The following is a 20,449-nucleotide window of genomic DNA, read 5'->3' as shown; positions in this document are numbered from 1 at the left end:
TCCTAAGGCTGGGACAGCCTCCCTTTTGTATCAGCCCTCTGTCACTGAAACTTTGCTTGTGCAATCCTTGACAATTCAGAAATCCCTGAGGAGGCAGTGAGGTTGGAGCTGAGGGAGCTGGGGGACAGGAAGGCCCAGGGCCTGCTTTGGAGGCTCTTCCTCCAAAGAGGTATGGGGACCCCTGGAGAATTTACCACTTGTCTGTTTACTCATTTGTAAAATGAGTTCAATAATCCAGTTGTCCATTGAGGGCTCTTACTAAAGAAACACATGACCTAAGGGGTGGGGTTAGTATCTGATGGTTAGCTTGGACCCCATCCACCCTCCAGAATGATCACAGAACTGGGTGCTGTTGGGGATGAGGGGAAACAAAGACATGGAAGGGAAAGCAGGCCTTTCCCTCAGAGTTAACAACTATGGCGAGAAGGAAATTGTGTGTGTGCGAAGCGACCTGAGAACAATCCCAAGGCAAGTGTCAAAACCCCAGATTCAGTAAAGACACCAAGGGAGACATTCCAAATGGAGGCTGGAGAGAGAGTGGGGGCAGCGCTTCACCAGGGAAGCCACCTGCAAGAAGATGTCACGGCCAGCTCAGGCACAAAGCTGGCAGGCTTGGCCCTGGTGAGCAGCCACCCTCAGCGTCTGGGAGACACTTCAGAAACTCTTTAGGAAAGCGCCTCTCTGTCCCAGTGCAGCCAGCTTTCCTTTTGGAGGAATCCATCCCTCCCCTTCAACGTCTCCCCCATCAGGCTCTTCTCAGGGGGTCCCAGAAAATCACACCTAGTCAGTCAGTAAGCACAGCTTCTCATTACTTTTTGCTTCTTCCAGGAATTTCTAGCACTTCTAGAGTGAGATTTTGATGATGTCTCGACGCAGTCAGCGCCTGAGCCATCGTTACCATGTTGATGATGATGGAGGCAGCAGCAGCAGCAGCAGTGGAGGAAGTTCCCTGGTGGCTGGTCAGCACACTGCCTTCAAGGACAGTCCCTTAAGGTAAGCCACTCCACAGCGACCCTAGGTCATCTTCCAGATCACAACCACTCAGGGCAGCCAAGGGCCTGGCCAGCTTCCATGTGCACCTTTCTTTCCTGCCCCCATCTTTGGTGGAAACATCACTCTAGTGCTTTCTTTCCCCACAAATGCGAGAATTTCCTGTCCCCAGCACCGTCTCTTCCCCTTCTACCCCAACCTGGGCTGCTGCTGCCTTCACTCTCTGAGAACAGGAACTAGGGAGGGGTGACTTTGAGCATTGAGAGGGCCAGAAACTGAGGCTTAAAGCTGGGCAGGGAACAACCATCATGTGGCCCAGTACCCACGGTTTCTGGGGTGAGCTGCAGGGCCTAGCAAGAGCATAGGAAGCCATGGGGGTGATGGACCTGTGGGGGAGGAGACAGGTTCAGGTGGCTTTAGCTCCTCTTGTACCTCATCATGGTGGTTCCATTTGGAAAGAGGCCCTGCCTGGCCCATGGGAGCTGGGGATTTGTTCCAATGTTATAAAGGATTCATCTGTTGAAGGAATAAGAACAGAAGAGGGCTTTGGGGATCATTTCTTTTCATCCTAGAAGCTCCTTGAAAGTCTCTTCCTCCTCCAGGCCTTTCTCCCCCTGTTTTTCTCCTGCTTCATCTCCTTCACCCTCTTTCCTTTGCTCTTCATGCTTGGCGCCCCCCAGGACTCTGAAGAGGAAATCTGGCAGTGTGAAACGCCTCTCACCAGCCCCTCACCTGGGCCCTGCTTCCAATCCTCACACTACCTACTACAGTGAATCAGTGGTCAGCGAGTCCTACGTCAGGGGCCCCCGGGTCGCCTCGGTGGACAAAAGCTCCATCCTACAAGATCAGCTGGACAGCGATGTCTACTGGAGTGAACGTGGTGAGCTCTGGCCAGAGCTTGACAAACCCGAGGGCTTGGGCTGGGGAGAAGGAAGGAAGCTCCTCCCTGTCTTCTAAAGATTCCTAAGGAGGCTAGTGTCTGTTGGGAGTTACCTTACTCCTCCAGGTTGGCTCATCTCCCTGGATCCTCCCAGGTGGGAGATCCTTCCATTCTCCTGAAGCCCCTCAGTCCCATAGATGGCACTTTTCCAGATCTGGGTGACAATAACCATGCCTCCTAAGGCAGAAGGCCACCTGGTTTTGTGCAGCCAATGAGCTAAAAATCATCTTTACATGTTTCAGTAAAGTTCCATTACACTTAAAAACATAAAAAGTGTTCTTACCTCATACAGAAATAGGAAGGGGGCCAGATTTTGCCCTTGTGCAGAACTCCATTCCTGCCCTAAACCACATGGGGGGGCTTCTGGGTTCAGACCCCCAAAGGGGTGGGAAGTCTGAATTCTGAAAAGTTCTGCCAGGTGTTCCACCTCTGGCAGCTGCTGTTGCTGGAAGCCTGAAGCTCCCTGCTTATCAGGCACCTCCATGCTCTGTGCAGGTGGGGACTTGGTGAGGAGGAGGAGAGGCCTGGGAGGTGCTGAGAAGAGTAAAATCAATGGACTGAATGAGGGCAAAGTCACCTATGATATCTATGGATCTTCCTCAGGATACTCCTCGGAGGATGACTCTGCAGGTAGGCAGCACTTCCTGCCTACTGGAACTCCATCCCCTGGACGCTGCCCCGTGTACTTTGAAGGGTGCCCCATCCAGGGGGGATGGGGAGAACATAGATTTCAGATAAAAGGATAGAGAACTCTGCAGTCTGGCTCCAGGTGGGGGTTTGGAGGTTGGGAGGGCCCAAGCCTCAGCATGGTAATGGGGATGCCTGAGGCCCACTTGTGTCTCCTTCTGGGTGGCTCCTCATGTCTTCACTTTCCTGCAGGGCACACACTTATGGACCAGCCTGGCTCAGCATCCTCATTAAGGAATGCTGCCTCCCAAGTTGGCGCTTTCTTGTGGGTGGCCATCACTTTTCCAGGTGGGTTCTGGGAGTGGGTGGGCACACTGCCCAGGGCAGTCCCTGCTGTGGGCCCATAAGAGCTTCCTCATTCCTATGCTGGGGCACACCAGGCCTGGGTGCTAACCCTAGGACAGTGTGTGGAGACAGGCTTTTATGGCAGGATCCCCAGGCACAGCTAGAAAGCCTTGGGAGATTCAAGGAGCAGCTGCAGAGTGGGCAGGCTGGGAGCAAGCTAACTCTGGGATAGGAGGGCGAAGCCTTTGAACCCCTCTGCTGGGACTTTTACAGGTTGGCTCTTTGGCCTGTTCTACTGGTGGCTGGGCACTACCTGCTACCGCCTGACCACAGCTGCCTCCCTGCTGGACGTCTTTGTCTTAACCAGGTCAGTGAGGCCTCCCTGGGCTCTGCCAGAACCAAAGAACCCATGCTTGAAAAAGCTTCACCACGCTTGAGCTCAGTTCAGCTTTTGAGACTTTTGTGCCATGAATCTTATGACAGAAGGTCAGGTCAGGGTCAGGGGTGTGCTGGAATCAGCTGGAACCAGCTTGAACCTGCTCCTGAGTGTCAGCTACCAGTCAGGGCTCCTCTGGGTATCTAGACTGAAGAAGAAGATGGGACAAGTTGTGTGTGCCTTCACCTCCTTCAGAACTGCTTGTTAACCCTTCCCCAGCACATGCCAATCCCCATGAGCACAGGTGCTGCTCTATTCCTGAGTATCTTGGAGGAGCTGTCCCCTCAGTAGTTCCTGCCTCTCATCTCCACTGACTCTGGTGGCTTCACCTTGGCCAGTTGGAAAGTCCTGAGCTCCCAGGGGTTGTAGTCTCTTCCCAGTCCTTCGGGTAGCCAGGCCATCCTTACAGTTTCTCTGTGGGGGGTCATGTCCAGGTTTCCAGGCAGCCTCCAGGGCTGTGTCCAGGAGCCTCTAGAGCAGGGGTAGGGAACCTGCGCTCTCCAGGCCACATGTAGCCTTCTAGGTCCTGGGGTGCAACCTTTGGACTGAGGCCAAGTTTTACAGAACAAATCCTTTTCTTAAGGAGATTTGTTCTTGGAAGTCTAGATTCAGTCAAAGGGCCACCCTTGAGGACCTCAAGTGCCACATGTGATCTCCAGGCTGCAGGTTCCCTATCTAGCTCTGGATTCTTGGGGCCACAGGCTAGGCCCAGGGAGACTAGCCAACCTTGTCAGGGCTTACTCCTTCCAAGTCCCAATTTGACAAGCACTGAAATGATTTAGCCAAAAGAAGCCTGCCCAATTCACTAGCATATAAGCACATTCCTGAGAGCCCTGGGAGGGAGATGCCTTCCACCAGCCCTGTCACCTTTCATAACAACATTCACACATTTGACCAAGGTCAAATTTTCTCCTTCCACTTGACCTCGAGGGCTGTCCATAAAAGCCCAGAGCTCCCCATCGTAGCTGTCCCAGGGTGGGGGCACACCCTTTGTTGGTTTCCTCAGCAGCTCAGGGAGGGTCGCACAGGAATCTGGTGGGGAAGACCAGGCACTAATGTCTCCTCCTTCATCCCCATGAAATCCAGGAGCTTTTCAACTCTGAAGAAGTTGTTTCTGCTTCTCTTGATGCTGTTGCTTCTGGCTTCGCTGGCTTACGGTGAGCCTTGCTGAGTCCCCAGGGCACCCTGCCAGCCCAGACAGACAAGGGCTTGGGGGCAGGGCTGCTGAACGCAAGTCTGGAAGACAGAGCTTTGAAGGGGAGCCTTTAGCCTTTAGGGGAAAAGGGACCCAGGCCTTGTATGGGAAAGTTCTTGTGCCTGAAATGGGATAGACGGCCTGTGTCTCCTCCTCTTGATCCAATCCCACAAGCCTTTCTTGTGCATCTTCTGTATGCAGGCCTCCCAGACTCATGCTGCATGCCTACTATGACAGTGCTGGCTTTACATGGGTGTTTGATCTGCCCCCTCAGTGGTCACTGTCAAGGCACTTGAGGGTGGGGGAACTGGTAGAAGAGCTGAGTCCACAATGAATGGGTTAGCTGGGCAGGACACAGCCAATGCCAGCTCTGGAGGCCTTTGCCCCTTCTCACTGGGGAGAATGGACAGGGTGGTCCTCCCTGGATGGTCCCAAAAGAGCTGTACTCTGTTCAGGAACCATGACATCACTTACCCCCTACTATGAGATGAAGCCCAGCTTGGGAATGGTGACACCACAAGCTGTCAGTTACCAGGACCTCTATTCAGCTGGCATCTCCTGAAAGCACTCTGATCCTCCAGAAGAGACAGGGCTGTATGTGGACCAGGCTTGGGACCAGGAGGCAGGACTTCTCCATGTCCTCTCCCCAGCTGCTTCTTGTCCCTCATTTTTCTCATAATCCAAAAGTGTGTAATGACTCCTGAAAGGATCATGAGAGATGCCTTTCCTGAAGGGTCTTGCCTTCCAGATCATGGGGCCCATAATGCATGCACCTTCCTTGGGCCAGGGTCTGAGCCCATGTGGATGTGACACTGCCAGACACAGTCCAGGTGTAGGTCCTCATCCTGGACATGTTTCCCTTCTGGTGCCTCAGCCTCTGCCTTCATTAGCCTTTCCTCCCATGTGCTAGGTGCTTGGTATTTTTACCCCTATGGACTACAGACATTCCACCCTGCTATGCTGTCCTGGTGGGCAGCAAAGGGCAGCAACAGGAGAGAGGAGGTGTGGGAAGCAGGAGAATCCACCCCATATTTCCAGGTGAGTGCCTGGGTGAGTGCCAGGAACACTTTGTGCAGGACAGGCAGACAGTCTGCTCACAACCAAGTCTGTTCCAATCAACCCCAGAATCACTCAGTCCACTACCATTTCTTAAGTGTGGCCTACTGTGTGTCAGGCACTGTGCTAAGGGATGGGAATTCAAACAAAGAATTCAAACCCAAACAAACAAGCCCACAGTCCCTGCCCTGAAGGAGTCCCCGAGTCATGAGGAAACAACTAGGTACAATGGAGATCTACCAGGACAGATGGGAGTGAAGCAGTAGAGGGAGTTGGCTATGCTGTTTCTTCTATGGCAGCCATACAGACTATTACCATACCATCTTTGAAGACAGTTCTGGCCTGGCAGGATCTTCCAGGTGGTGTCCTCTCCTAGCGCTGTCTTTGAAACAGCTCTGCAGCACTATGAGGCATCAGAGGAGGGGGAAGCAGGATTAGCCAGAGGAAGCTGCTTTTGTTTCCATTTTGTAATGAACAAAAGTCTGTTTTATTTCCCTTCTCCCTCTCCCACCCATTCAGAAAAATGAAAAGCAAACCACTTGTAACAAATGTGCAGAGTTAAGCAAACCAGTCCCTTTTTGGCCATGTCTAAAAGATCTATGTCTCCTTCTGCCTCCTGAGGCCATCTCTCCGTCAGAAGTTGGGTCATTTTCCAGAAAAGTACTTGGTCACTGCATCGATCAGAGTTCTAAAGTCTTTCAAAGTTGCTTCTTTGTGGTTCTTCTCACTCTGCTCTGCACCAGTTCATACAAAGTCTTCTCAGGTTTCTCTCAATACCACCTATTTCATTGTTTCTTAGAGCACGGTTGTATTCAATCCTTACACCATAATTTATTCAGCTCTTGCCCAGTTCGGGGGCAAGCCAGTAGTTTCCATTTCTTTGTCTTTGCTGTTTGGGTGCCAAGTGTGTGTCATGCAGAAGATAGGTCATTCATCTCAGTGGTGACAGTCTCTTCTTAATGGTCTGTGCTGTGGGGCAAGAGATGAGAATATAAATCCAGGCTATAATGAAGCCTTCATTTAGTAACCTCGATTTATCCATGGATTTCCATCTCCAAACTCATCAATCTTTGCACCAGGGCCACTCACAAGCAGCATTAGGAGACTCTCTCACCTTGGATATGCAGATCCCTGGGGAGCCAGGGTCAGAAAACCTGGGCTCAAGTTTGAGCTTTGCCACTTGCTAGCTTTGGGACCTGGGGCAGTTCAATGCCAACCTCTCAAGACTCAGCCTCCCGCGTTCCCCCGCTGCCTTCAACTGAAATCATAGTTGCCTCCCCCAAAAGGCCTTCCCTAACACTTTGTCACACAGTGAAGTGATTCTGGAGGGGGGGGGGTCTCCAGAAATTGGTAGCAGAGCCCAGACTATCAGAGTTGATCAAGCTGGGAAGACTTGAAGGCTGTGTGCAGATCCTGGTGTCTGCCCACCAGAAGCTTGGCCACCAGGTGATTGGATTTGGGGAGTCATGATGACTTGGGAAGCAGATAAAAAGACCAAACAACCTTTGCCTTCTGCAGCCACCTTCTGGTTGTGGACAGAGGTCAGGGGACCTCAGAGAAGGACAAAGAGTACTTGGTCTCCCTCAGTCCTCACACAGTCCAACCACAGTCTAAGTGGTTGACATTATTCCAGTGTAATCTGAGGGGTGACATGGAGTGGTGGGATAAAGGACATGGCTCTAGAAACAGCAACAGATGAGGTGCTGGATGTCAGATGCACAATGAGGTCCACGATTTTGGACACAGCCAGTGTCAGAATTTGATTTGTCTGACTTCTCATGTCAGCTGCAAGGAGTTTTTTTTTCAGATGTGGGGGGGAAAACAATCAGTGGAATGATCACTCACAGGCAGAAGAATTTGGAGGAGGCAAATCAGCCTCAAGGATTAGATTTCATCACATTTTTAAAGGCAACTAAAAAACCCCATAGTTGCTATTCCAAATGAGCATAAGGCAACAGAGGGCAAAGGAAGTCCAGGAGGAAGCTGAGAAGATCATTTTGTCCTTGTGACCCCAACACTCGGCATAGCCTGTTACACTTAGTGGGAGTGTATCAGTGTTTGTTGGCTGTCCTTGTACTAAGTCCACAAAACAACGTGCAAGGGAAGAAGACACAACTATTATTTGTCAGTAAGAAAGTCCCCAGGCACAGGATACATGATCAGCACCAAAAGATGTCACAACGAAACCAAAGGACCATCTTCACGGAATGAGAAATGCTGGTTACACGAATCATTTCAGCATCAAGGACCAGATCAGTGACTGGGCCCCACAAAGGTCAAAATCCAGCAAGTTAGAAGAAAGGGGGACAAAAGGGGAAAAAACATACCGTACAGCTCCAACAGCTCCAGTCCTTCCTCTTCAGATGTGTCAACCACTCAGGCACGGCAAAAGGAACACTGACTCATAGCATCGTTTCCTAAGGATGTTTGACTGCTGCCCCAAAACATCACATTCCAGTGAGAAGGCCAGCAATCCTAGAGGCTGCCTCCCTCAGAGACCAGCGGCTCTTGGCAAGCAAAGAAACCAAAGGCAACACTGGATCTGAAAATAGGCCACTGGCGCAAGAGAAGAAGAGGGTGGTGACTAAAGGATACAAACAGTGGCCCCGTGAAACGGCAAACATCAGGAAGGGCCCTCAGCCTCCCTCTTCAGCTCACTCCTGAGAGTGGAGGCCCCCAAATTCTTGAGGCAGCTCCTTCCCCTTTCAGTGACTCACCTTGTTAGGAAGCTGTTCCTGCCTCTGAAATGTGCCACAACTTCTACCTTGCCAGGACAAGCAAAGCAACTCTAACCCTGTCCATGTCCACAAAGTCTGAAAACCATTTTCATGTCTCCTCATCGTGTTGTGTGTTTCCAAAAGTTTTCTTGATATCATTGGTTTTTACTTAACCTACCTTTCCCAGTGTGTCTTCTCAGAAAGAGAAGCAGGGAATTTGGAAAAACCCTGCAAAGCTTGTGTGATCTACTAGTGAAAATCATTTTGAATTAGGTACATCTTTACACACACACACACACACACACACACACACACACACACACACACACGCACACATCCCACTGACTTTGAAGACTTGTCTCTAGCTTTTGCTTTCATGTGACCCACCTTGCTCAGTGTATCCTTCCCATTTTGCCCTCCCACAGAGCCAGCCCTTAAGCAAAAGAATAAACCAAAAAGGGGAAGAAAAGTTCAGCAGAACACAGCAGGCGAGCCCAGCATTAGATGCAGGTTCCCTGCCAGTATTTCCCACCCTAGCCAGGACGGGAAGGGAAGAAGATCCTCATGTGTCATCTCTGTTCTTTCCATTTCCATGGTTGTCTGTGGTGCTTGTTTTCTTGTTCTCCTCATTCATTTATTCCACTTTTCCCCAGTTCATGTAAGTCTTCTAATTAAGCAGAGTTGTGGCTTCGTACAGCATAGTCATATTTCCTTGTATCCATAAGCCACTCCTCTGTCAATGAGTTCTTTGCTACCAAAGAACTTTCTTAGTGGTTCAGTTGGTATGGCACTGAATAAGTTAATTTAGGTAGTTTTATCATTTTTATGCTACTGGCTTGACCTACCCACGAGGAGTGAGTACATCTCCAACTGTTGAGATCTCTACGTATGAAGAATGTTTTGTAATTGTGTTCATATAGTTCCTGTGTGTGTCTTGGCAGGCAAACTCTCAGGTTGTATACAGTATACAATTGTATACAGTTATTTTCAATGGAATTTCTCTTTCTATCTCTTCCTGCTGGATTTTCTTGATTAATGTATAGAAATGTTGATGGTTTTGATGGGCTTCCAACTTTCTTTAAGTAATTGTTTGAACTGGTTTTGTTTTAAACTGGTTTTTTAGATGACTCTCTAGGGTTCTCTTGGTAAACCATTGTATCATCTACCAAAAGAGATAGTTTTGGTTCCTCATTGCAGTTTTTTCCCTTCAGTTTCTTTTCTGCCTTATTGCTATATCTAGCAGTTGCTGTAACTGGTACAACACTGAATAGCAATGGTTGGCAATGGACTTTCTTCCTTTACCGTGATCTTACTGGGAAGGCTTATCCCCATTACATATCATGCTTGCTCTTGGTTTTAGTTAGATAATACTTATTTTAAAGAAGACTCCATTTATTCCTGTGCTTTCTAGTGTTTTTCAACAGGGATGAGGCATTTTGTCAAAAGCTTTGTCTGCACCTGTTGAAATCATATAAATTTGTTGTTTATGTTATTGATATAATCAGTTACATTTATAGTTTTCCTAATAATTGACCCAGGCCCAACTTCTTGGTATCAATCCAGCTTGGTCACAGTGTCACAATATATCTTTGTGATATATTCCTGTAATCTCCTTTCTTAGCATTTAATATTTTTCATCAATATTCATTAATGAAATTGATCTATAGTTCCCTCTCTTGGGGAGACGTGACTCTCCTTGGTTTGGGTATCAAGATTATATTTTTGTCATAGAAAGAATTTGATAAGATTCTATCTTTACCTGTTTTTCAAATCGTTTATTTAGTGTTGGAATTGATTACTTTTTAATCATTTGGAAAAATTTGATTTAGTCCTGGGGTTTTTTCTTAGAGAGATCATTTATAGCTTGTTTCGTTCCTTTTTCTAAGATGGGGTTATTTAAGGGCTCTGTTAAACAGGACTATTTATATTTGAAAAATTCATTTCATTTAGATTTTCATTTTTATTATTGGCATGTAGTTGGGCAACAAAGCTCCTAGTAATTACTTTTATTTTCTCTTCATAGATTGTAAATTCACTGTTTTCATTTTCTGATGTAATAATTTGGTTTTCTTTTGTAAAAATTAAATTAGCCAAGGATTTATCTATTTAATTGTTTTTCTCAAAGCTTATAGTTTTATTTATTAGTTCATTGGGGTTTTGTTCTTTCAATTTCGTTCATCTTTCTATCGATTCAAGATTTTAATTTTGGTGTTTAATTGGGAAGGGATTAATCTGTTGGTTTTCTAAATATTTTAGTTGCATGTCTAATTCTTTAATCTGTTTCTTTGTCTCTTTGATTGATGTAAGCATTTGAAAATATACATTTCCCTCTAAGTCCTGCATTGACTGCATCCCCAAAATTTAGTTATGTCATTGTCACCATGAAATTGTTAACCATTTCTATGATTTGTTCTTTGACTCATCCATTCTTTAGGATCCATTCTGTAAGATCCATTCTTTTTCTCCAACTCCTCTATTTGTGTATCTTTCTGTTTCAAGCATATTTCTTGTAAATAACATATTGTTGGATTCTGGTTTCTAATCCATTCAACTGTATTCTTCCATTTTATGAGTGAGTTCATCCCATTCCCATTCACAGTTGTGTTCATTAAATGTATATTTTTTTCCATGCTATTCTTTTACACTCATCCTTTTGTTTTTTACTCTGTCCCTTCTTCAGTAGTCTTTTGTTTCTGACCTTTGCCTCCCTTAATCTATCCCGTCATTCTTCCCTCCCCCTCACCTTTCTCTTAGACGCTTTTCCTCCTACTTCTCCTTGCGTAAAATGAATCTCTCCATCTCATTGTGTGTGTATGTGTATTCTTCCCTCTTTCAACCAGTTCAGATGAGAATAAGGTTCGTGTTGCCTGTTCCCCTCTTCTGTCCCTCCCATTGTATAAACTCTTTCTAGTGCACCCCATTTATGAGATAACTTTCCCCATTCTTTCTCTCCTTCCCCACAACCTTCCAGTGCATTTCTCTTCTCCACCCTTCCATTCTTTTGAGATCCTCACAACATAATACAGTCATTCAGGTCGCTATCTATTTAGACTGCTTCTAGGACCCGTGGTGATCATAAAATTCTGAAGTGGTTACATGTATCATCTTGCCACACAAGGGATCTAAACAATTTGCCCTTTTTTAGTGACTTGTGATTTCTCACTCATGTTCACCTTATTATTCTTCTCCTGAGTTCTGTGTTTGAATGTCAAATTTTCTATTCTGTTCTGGTCTTTTCATCAGGAATGCTTGAAAGTTCTCTATTTCAGGAAGGGTCCTTATTCCCCTGTAGGACGATACACAGTTTTGCTGGGTAGTTTAATCTTATTGTGGGCTCTAATCCTAGATCTTTTCCACTCCAGAATATGATATCCCAAGCCCTGTACTCCTTTAATGTGGAAGCTTCTAAATCTCATGTGTCCTGACAGTACTGGATTATTTCTCTCTGGCTATTTGCAGAATTTTCTCCTTGACCTGGCAGTTCTGGATTTAGAACAGTTGCTGGGAGTTTTCATGTAGGGGTTTCTTTCAGGAAATGATTTGTGGTTTCAAGTTCTACTTTGCCCTCTGATTCTAACACATCTGGGCATTTTCCTTTGTAATATCTTAAAATATTATGTTGAGCTCCTTTTTTGTTCCTGGCTTTTGGATAGACAAATGACTCTCCAATTCTCTCTCCTCAATCCATTTCTAGGTCATTGGAGTTTTGTATGAGATCCTATACATTTTCTCTTGAATTGATTTTATTTTTTGTTGTTGTCTCCTAGAGTTATTAGCTTCTATTTGCTCAGTTCTAATTTTTAAGGAATTCAGTATTTTTGTGCCTCTTTTACTAATTATTCATTCTTTTCTCATATCTTTCTTGTACCGCTTTTTAAAAATTTTTCCTCTTCCACTCTTAAAATCACTTTTTGTTCATTTTTATCTCATTCTTTAACTCTTCTAGGAATTCTTGTTCAACTCTTATCCAATCTACCCTTTTTCTTGGAGGATTTGCTTAAAGATATCTTCAAGTCATTGGCTTCTTCTGTCTTTCTGTCTTGAGCCATAGTAGCCCTTTGTGGTCAGGTTCAGTTTTGTTTACTCATTCTTCCAGCCTATTTCTTGACTATGAACTTGATGTTGGCATTGGGCTCAGCTCACCTCTGGGCTTTCTTAGTTCAGTCCGCAAACTTTCAGTGCTTCCATAGTGGTGATATCTGTTCACTGCTATTCTTGTCTGAGTTGTGCAAGTTCCTGACTCAGGTTTAGGTCTTCTGGCTTGCAGGTGCTGGAGTTTCTGTAGAATGTTATTGGACTCAGTCATTGTTAGCACACTTTGAGGTTCTGCAGGTTCAGAGGGACCGAACTTATTGACTCTTCTTGCGCCTGGGTCTCCTACCCGAGGTATCCCACTGCAGGACTAAAAGTGAACATTGAGCCCCCAGCTGTGCTCTGGGGCTCAGGTCCAGAACCTCTTTGCAGAACCCCTTTCTTGATCAGTGCTCAGCTAGGGCCTCGCTCACTCATAACTGCTCCTCTCAGCCTAGAAGAGTCATTTGGCCCCCTTCATGCTCCCAGGATAGCCTGGGATCTGCTCCTGCTCAGGGATTCAGTTCTAGCCCTTTTACCATCCTTGGGCAATGAAATGCTTCCCACTGTCCTGGCTGCCATTATGTTGGGCTCCTGGCCAGCCCCCACCTCAGTGTCCACAGCTCTCTTATTTCTTAAGCTTCCCTGGGCTGGAGAAATGACACACAGGGATGTTTTCTTGGCTTTCCTCATGAGAATGTGGTCTGGCACATTATCTAGATGGTTAGAGAGGAGGTGGGCTGGGCTCATCAAAAATGCCCACCCTCCCTCTGTTCTCTTGGTTCTGCCCCTGTGCTGTGTGGTTGGTGGGGAGGGGACCTTCTGCATGCTTAGCCTCCTTTGTACCTCTTGGGGAGGTCTCTGACCTGGCTTTTTGCCCTGAGCTCTCCCAGCTTCTTTGCCATTTCGACCCTGGTGACCCTGGCCCTCCCTCATCACTCTCCTGGCTCACTGCCGCAGTGTCCTGAGTGGCCTCCCTGCCTTCAGTCTGTTCTGCACTCTGCTCTCAAAGGAACTTTCCTTAAGAACAGAGCAGACCAAGTGACTTCCCTCCTCAGTCAATGGCAGGGCCTCCCCTTTGCCCCCCAGAGGAAAACAGCCCCACCCTGTCTTTCCAGCCTTAGCCTCATTGGTCTTCTGTACTCCTTTCACACTCGGTGACCCTACCCAAATGGCTGCCCCCATGCTGAGAATTCATTCTGGTGCTCTTTCTTCCAGTCAGCCTGTCAACCCACATGTATTTATTAAGCACTTCCTCAGTGCCGGGTCCCGGCCTAGGGGACACAGGTACACAAAATGAAACCATTCCCATTGACCAGGAACTTCCATTCTCAGGCGGAGACCAACAATGCTTACGTTTTTGTAAATAGCGTAAGTGTGAAATGAAGAAATCTGCCGACAGCAGTTAAACGACCTGGTGGCTTTTAATGTCCTTGTCTCCTCCATTCAAATGGAAGTTCTTCGTACACAAGAAAGGTTTCCTTCTTGGTCCTTGTGTTCTCAGCACTCAGCCCCACCTCGGGCACACAGTGGTGCTTAACAAATGCCCAGTGCTCCTTGTTCCTCCTCCTAAGAGACTTTTCATCTTTGTGTGTTTTCCTCCTTGTTCCCAAGGCTGAACAGCATGTCCTGTCCAAGGTTCATGCCCTAGAAAGGCGGCTGGAAACTCTGGCTTCTGAATACTCTGCACGTTGGCAGAAGGAGGCCATCAGGCTGGAGTTGCTGGAGCTGCAGGGGGCCAGTGGGAATGGAGGTGGAAAAAGCCTGAGCCACGAGGATATTTCAACTCTCCTGGAGGGCCTGTTGAGCCGATGGGAACCCACCCTGAAGAAGGACTTCCGTAGGGACACCACTGCCCACATCCAGGTGAGGAGAACGCTCTGCTAAGAAGACCAGGTCGGCAAGCCCAGCTAGTGGAAGGCATAGAGGTCTTGAGGTGAGGCAGCACTCTGGGCTTGGCAGGACCTGCCAAGTTCTCTGGGTCTTGTTGAACGCCTGTCTCCTTTTTTGTGGTCTCCAGGAAGCACTCACCACCCTCAGGGCAGAACATCGGCAAGATTTGGATAATGTTCTAAAGAAGATTTCTCAGGCATCCCAGGTAATCCAGAAGCTCTGACGCTTCTGGAGGCAGAGACACAGGGGATGGAGGGCGGGGGGGGGGGGGGGGAATGAAGGGGGGCGGGGGGGGGGGAGAGGGGGCAGAGACGTCTTGGGGGAGGTCACTTGTAGCTGGAAATGTTGGTGCTGCTGTCAGTAGACCTAACACTTGCTTACAGGTTTCTGGCCAGATTCCATACTTGTATGGGAGCATATTCGATTGACTCATTGTCCCTGAGAGCTCCTGTCTGAGGACTCTGGATCCCCTTGTCCGAAGGATAAGCAGAGAGCTTACTGATCTAAAGCAACCTAAGCCTCCTCCTGTAGCTCCTTTCTGGAACCCCTTTCCTGTACTGAGCACATCCATGCATGAAGACTAGGGAGGGATAAGATTGTCAATGAGAAGACTGTAACTCAACAGCTGAGTTTGAAACTCTTTTCAGGGACTGAGAAGTGACCTCACCACTCTAGGGAAAGTGGTTCATGCCTAATCTCAGCTGAGTTGGGGTCTCTGTCAGATGCCTCCTCTTGGTGGGATGATAAGAGAGGAGTCCAGTCTTTGAAAGGTCTAGCCCAAACTCAAGGTCAAGATTTCTGGAGCCCAACAGTTTGCAGAGACTCAGATCCTCCTTAGCAGACAGAGGGTCCACCCAGAGGAGACAATGAGTCCCCAGAGTGTGGTTTGGTGTTTTCATCAGTCTCATTGTGCCATCATCTTCCTTACAGGAGCTGGAAAGCTGGGTGCTCCAGCTAAAATCTGAATGGCAGAGGTAAGGCCCCAAACTAACTGGCAAAGAGAAGAGGAGGGAAGGAAGGCTAGAAAACTAGACCAGAGAAAGCACCACTGAGATTCTCTGGGGGGGTGTCAGTAGAGCCAGAATACTTGGGTTAGCATGTCCATAGGATTAATCCCAGCTGGTAAGGACCTCAGAGAGCAGATGAGGGTCCTGAGGCCTGGGAGGGAAATGACTTGCCCAGGGTCACACAGGGAGTAAATGTCAGGGAAGACTTGCACCCAGATCTCTGGTTCTGTTCTTTCCCTTTGATAGTGGTTCTGCTTGACTCTATCCTGTGTCACTAGCCAGTGGCTGCCCTTCCCTTTTCCTTTTGTCACTGTCTAGTTTGGCCCAAGAAGCCCTCCAGGAAAACATATTAAAGGCTATGGGTCCACTGGAGGCCCAGCTGGCTGGCCTGAGACAGGAACTGGCAGCCCTGAGCCAGAGACAGGCTGCAGTGGCAGAGGAAGTAGACCTTTGGCCACAGAAGATGGCAGCCCTGCGCAGTGATGTGAGTCCTCCAGTCCACCACTTAGACCACATGTGCCCCTCTCTCCAAGGTGGGCTGCCTGAGCATCTGCCCAGGGAGACCCAACCCTCTAAGGTGTCCACTGGGGTCCAATGAGATCTTTTTTGGTAGACCTGAAAGCAGTGGAAAAATGCCAGTCACTTGGTTCACAGCCGTCCCTTCCCTGGCACCAGGAAGACATGCATAGGCTCTGAGCTCTCAGAGTCTTTCTAGACACCCCCTCCCCAGGTCCCCTGTCCCGGCCCTCTTTCTTCCTTACCTCTACTGTTTTGTGGATGGTCTCTGGTGGTTTCTAGGTAGAGTCTCAGTTCCCAGCCTGGATCAGTCAGTACCTTCTTCGAGACAAGGGCGCTAAGGCTGGGCTTCTTCAGCTGGAGGAGGTACAGGCCCAACTTCGGGACCTGGAGCACAGAATCCTCACTCAGGTGGCAGAAGGGCAGGTCAAATCTGCCAGTGAAGCTGCTGCCAGCCTGAGGCTGACCCTTCACAAGGAAGGAGTGACTGGGGTCACAGAGGAGGTGAGGCCTGCCCCATTCCCTGTCTGCCTGTCGGAGGTCATGGGTTTGCCCTGAGAGGAGCCTCCAGGGAAGGAAGGGGAAGCCCTGGCAGAGCAGGTAGCACACGTGGCCCTCTGGTGAAAGGGCTGGGCCAGTTCTGCAGGCAGCTAGGCCCATGAGTCCATCCATGCCTGTCTTTTAGGATGTGCACCAGATTGTGAATGAGGCCCTGAAGAGATACAGTGAAGACCGCATTGGGCTAGTGGATTATGCCCTGGAGTCCTCAGGTAGGTAGCCTGTAGAAAGCCAGAGGGCTGGGGACATGATGGTTGCCCATTAAGGGACAGCAGGAATTAAAAACTCATGATGCCCCTTATGGGACGGGGCAGTTGAAGGGCTGATGCCCTGGCAGTGACCCCTCATCTTCAGGACTACCTCTGTGTCCTGCCAGCCCTCAGCTGCCCCCACCTCACTTCTCTCCCTCTTGTTCTTTCAGGGGCCAGCATCATCAGTAGCCGCTGCTCAGAGACCTATGATACCAAGACGGCCCTTCTCAGTCTGTTTGGCATCCCCTTGTGGTACTATTTCCAGTCCCCAAGAGCCATCCTCCAGGTATGACAGAACAAAGGGCCCCCAGCTTGGCTCTCTGCCATCTCCCACCTTCTGTGGGGGCTGGGCTCTCAAGGTGGGAGGATTACACAATGGAAATCTATTCCATTGGCTGCCCACCTGACTTGTCACCTGACTTGTCTTCTGCCCACAGCCAGATGTTTACCCTGGCAACTGCTGGGCATTCCGGGGCCCCCAGGGCTTTGCTGTGGTTCGATTATCTGCCCGCATCCACCTCACTGCTGTCACCTTGGAGCATGTACCCAAAGCCCTGTCTCCCATCAGCAACATCCCTAGCGCCCCCAAGGATTTTGTCATCTTGGTGAGTATCTGAGCCTTGCAGCTCTCCATTCCAGTATGCCTGACAGCCATTTCTTAACAGCAGCATTGTGAGGTGAGGAATGGAAGGATGTGCCCATTTTACAGCTGGGATATTGAGGCTGGTCTCTGGACTCCACAACCAGCCCTTTCCCTGCTCCCCCTCTTCTTAGAGAGAAGCCAGAAGAGGACAGCTGACAGCAGTCAAGATTTCAATGCTGTCTCAGGGTCCTTTTATACAACTCCTTTATACATGGGTGCCTCCATGGCCAGGTGTCCCATGGGGGAGCTGAGTGGGGATGATGAGCACCATTCCCTACAGTCACCTCCTTAGGGCAGAGTTGGAATGTCCTCATAAGGAGGATGTGGGTGAAAAAAGTGGAGCCAGAGGAGAAGAAGAAACGTGTAGGGGAACAGGATGCTTCAGGACCTAAATCCTGATAGATGAAGAAACTGAGGCACCTACAATTAAATTGTGTGTCCCAAGCCATTCAGCAGCTTAGGGGAAGAGGCAGAGAAGGAGGCCAGGGGCTTGGAGGGAAAAGGATCTGTCTACTGAGTTAGTGAGAGATGCTGGAAGGTGAGGGGACCAAAGAAGGAAACATCATGGTGGCTTTTGCTTTCTCCCCTTTACTCTCCCCAATGTATCCCCCCCTACACCCCCTTCCTCCTCCTCTTCCACCTCCTCCTCCACAACCTCCCCTTCCTTTGCCTCCCTGGATTGATCTGGATTCATGTCCTAACAGCATGACCTTTCCTCTAACCCCCTCCCATCCATCTATCCATCCATCCATCCATCCATCCATCCATCCATCCATCCATCCATCCATCCCTTCCCTTTGCTTTTCCTTCTCTGTAGGGGCTAAATGAAGATTCACAGTCGGAAGGGGTGGCCCTCGGGCACTTTACCTATGATAATGCTGGGGAGTCCATTCAGACCTTCCACTTTCAGGTATGGAGGGCTGGCCCCACAGTGTCCCAGGGAGGCTGGTGCTCTTGAAGGCTAGTTCACCAGCCATGGGGATGCTGTGGCTTTGCTAGGAGCTGCAGTTTGAGCCAGGACCCCATGGTTCTGATAGCAACCTGAGGGATAACATTCAGCCACTGAAGAAGGCCTGGGGGGGACGGGCTCTGGGGTCAGGATGTCCACCAAGGGATCACGAGCCTTCCTGACCCCAGTCTCCTCTTCCCACAGGGCAATGACACAGCCCCATACCAGGTGGTCGAACTTCGGATCTTAAGCAACTGGGGTCACCCTGAGTACACCTGCATTTACCGCTTCCGGGTCCATGGGAAGCCTGCCAATTAGCCTCTCCCCCCCAGGGCCTTTCCCCTCTTTCCCCCTTCAGCCCCTCCCCTCCCCCAGCAAGCACTTCATCCCACTTTCTCGCCCTCTCCCACACTTCATCCCTTATGGCCACTGTGGCTTCTGGGAGAGATACAAGGTGGGAGCCTACCACCATGGAGCAGTTTGGCCCCACCCTGCCCTCTCTGATGGAGAGGAGATCACCAGCTCAGCTATTTGTTTCACTCCCCATCCTCTTGAGGGTCAGGTGGCCCAGCTCCCTACCAGGCCCTGCCTGCCCTCAGGAGGTGTATACACAGCTATGTATGATATCTTGAAGGTGTGAGTCAAGACATCATGAGGGCCTTATTATGCTCAGCAGCACTCAGAACCACAGCTTAGGCCACCTTAGCTTACCTTGCCCAAGAGTCTAGGTCAAAGAACTTGGTTTATTGAGGGCATGACAACTTGGGCAGTTCCAAAGGGCAGACTGGTAGACAGTCTGTCTTGGGCATGCCCCAGCAGGTGGCTAAAGCTCCCGTCCATGGTAGCATGCATAGTTCTCTTTACCATGGGGCATGATGGGGGCAGTCTTTGAAATCTGAAGTATCTGGGACTGGCCACAATTCCCTGGTGTTAAGTTTATTGGGATAGAGTCGGGGTTAGTTTTTTGGAGTTAAGGCTGGGATGGGAGGGGAAGGGCAAATTCTTTGGCCCTGCGGGCCGATTGTATTATGTATATAGATAGATATTTATATTTATACATAGATCTCTTTGTTCTTTGTTATCAGACAGAAAAGCTATGGGCTTCATTTCCGGCTTCCTCCCCCTGGGGCCCAGGGTGATATTCACTCCAGCTCCAGCTTGGGCTGGGGGGCAGGCTGTCAGGCACGGATCCTCACAGTGACATTGCCATCCTTCCTGCCTTTTACTGTAGGAGGGAAGGCAGGCCTTCACACCACAGGGCTGGCCACTGGTCCCTGAAGCAAGCAGGGGCACTCACTCATCTGCAGGCTTTGGGGGTCACCAGCAGACAGTGGCAGGCTGACCCCTAGCTGGCCCTCAACCCAGTTTGCTCCCTCTGCTTCTGTTCGCTTACCAGGAAGCTGGCGTCTGAGCAGCCCTGCATAAGAACCTACAGATGGGGTCTTAGTTCTTCCCCATCACAAAGGCTACTGTTTAATTCTTTACTTTGATTTTTTAATCAACAAATTCTAATTTATGCCTATGCAAATATAAATTTTCTCTGGGATCTGTGGCTTCTCCTTCTCCACCTGTTGCTCTTGAGGCCAACTTGGAGTAGTGGGGAAAAGAAGGTGGTATTCTGGTAGAAACTCCCTGGTTAAAGGGCGGCTTCCTTGCTGCTGAGTGAGGCCTGGGAGGGATTGTCCTGGGCATCGAGAGGGAGCTAAGCCCAGGCCTGGGCTGGGAGAAGCAAAGCTGGGTAAGGGAACCAGAGGAGGCTTTCTCATTTCTGCCTGCTCCTTTAAAGCTCACCCAAGGCCTCTCCTGGTCTTAATCCTCCCTCAGTGTGCCCAAATTGATGTTTTATACTTCCTTGTGTGTGTCTGCATATCCATACATAAACACACACCTATCCAGACAGACATTCCTCTGTGTGCCTGCTCCATCTTTCAGGAGCAGGACAGCTTTCTAAGGAAAAGAGCTTTGTGTCTGCCTTGGTCTCCCCCATAGCTAGCACAAGGCCTGCCACCCAGCAGACACTTTATCTGAGCATTGCTATTCACTTCAACTCAGGTGTAAAGAAAGAATATACTCTACAGCCTTCTCAACAAGGGGTCACCAGCATGCCTTTGACAGCTCCAGCAAGGGTTAAACACATCACAAACTGCCAGCCGTCCTCTTCCACTTTCAGACAGCTCAAGTTGTTGGGAAATTTGTCCTGAAATCAGGCTGAAATCTATCTTTGGGCATCTTCCACCCACTATTCCTCGTTCTTT

The 20,449-nt window shown here is 49.0% G+C and overlaps 1 protein-coding gene across 5 annotated transcripts; it reads left to right on the top strand.

The window, feature by feature from the left end:
• Positions 1 to 831: 831 nt before the first annotated feature.
• LOC140534737 (SUN domain-containing protein 2-like) lies at positions 832 to 19,740 on the top strand. 5 transcript variants are annotated; one of them, XM_072656148.1, is made up of 17 exons: positions 832 to 993; positions 1,671 to 1,861; positions 2,426 to 2,560; positions 2,810 to 2,905; positions 3,176 to 3,269; positions 4,425 to 4,495; positions 5,444 to 5,571; positions 13,992 to 14,243; positions 14,398 to 14,475; positions 15,201 to 15,244; positions 15,596 to 15,761; positions 16,076 to 16,297; positions 16,479 to 16,563; positions 16,773 to 16,888; positions 17,040 to 17,207; positions 18,063 to 18,155; positions 18,399 to 19,740. In XM_072656148.1, exons 1-17 carry the CDS (start codon positions 860 to 862, stop codon positions 18,510 to 18,512), a joined length of 2,187 nt encoding a protein of 728 aa, XP_072512249.1. In that variant the 5' UTR covers positions 832 to 859; the 3' UTR covers positions 18,513 to 19,740. The 5 variants fall into 5 exon arrangements, with proteins under 5 accessions (XP_072512249.1, XP_072512248.1, XP_072512250.1 ...); XM_072656147.1 differs by having other exon boundaries at positions 1,671 to 1,870; XM_072656149.1 differs by lacking the exon at positions 2,426 to 2,560.
• Positions 19,741 to 20,449: the final 709 nt, after the last annotated feature.

This window comes from Notamacropus eugenii, chromosome 3 (genome assembly GCF_028372415.1).
Source record: "Notamacropus eugenii isolate mMacEug1 chromosome 3, mMacEug1.pri_v2, whole genome shotgun sequence".
Lineage (NCBI taxonomy): Eukaryota > Metazoa > Chordata > Mammalia > Diprotodontia > Macropodidae > Notamacropus > Notamacropus eugenii.
The sequence above is the reverse complement of the archived record's forward strand: the minus strand, read 5'-3'. Positions and strand labels throughout refer to the sequence as shown.

What these genes read in the sequence shown, in the direction of transcription:
- LOC140534737 (XM_072656147.1), top strand. Translation starts at nt 860, where the DNA reads ATGATGTCTCGACGCAGTCAGCGCCTGAGCCATCGTTACCATGTTGAT. An exon ending in CTCGGAGGATGACTCTGCAG is followed by an intron (nt 2,561 to 2,809) that starts GTAGGCAGCACT and finishes ACTTTCCTGCAG; the next exon opens with GGCACACACTTATGGACCAG. An exon ending in AATCCACCCCATATTTCCAG is followed by an intron (nt 5,572 to 13,991) that starts GTGAGTGCCTGG and finishes CTTGTTCCCAAG; the next exon opens with GCTGAACAGCATGTCCTGTC.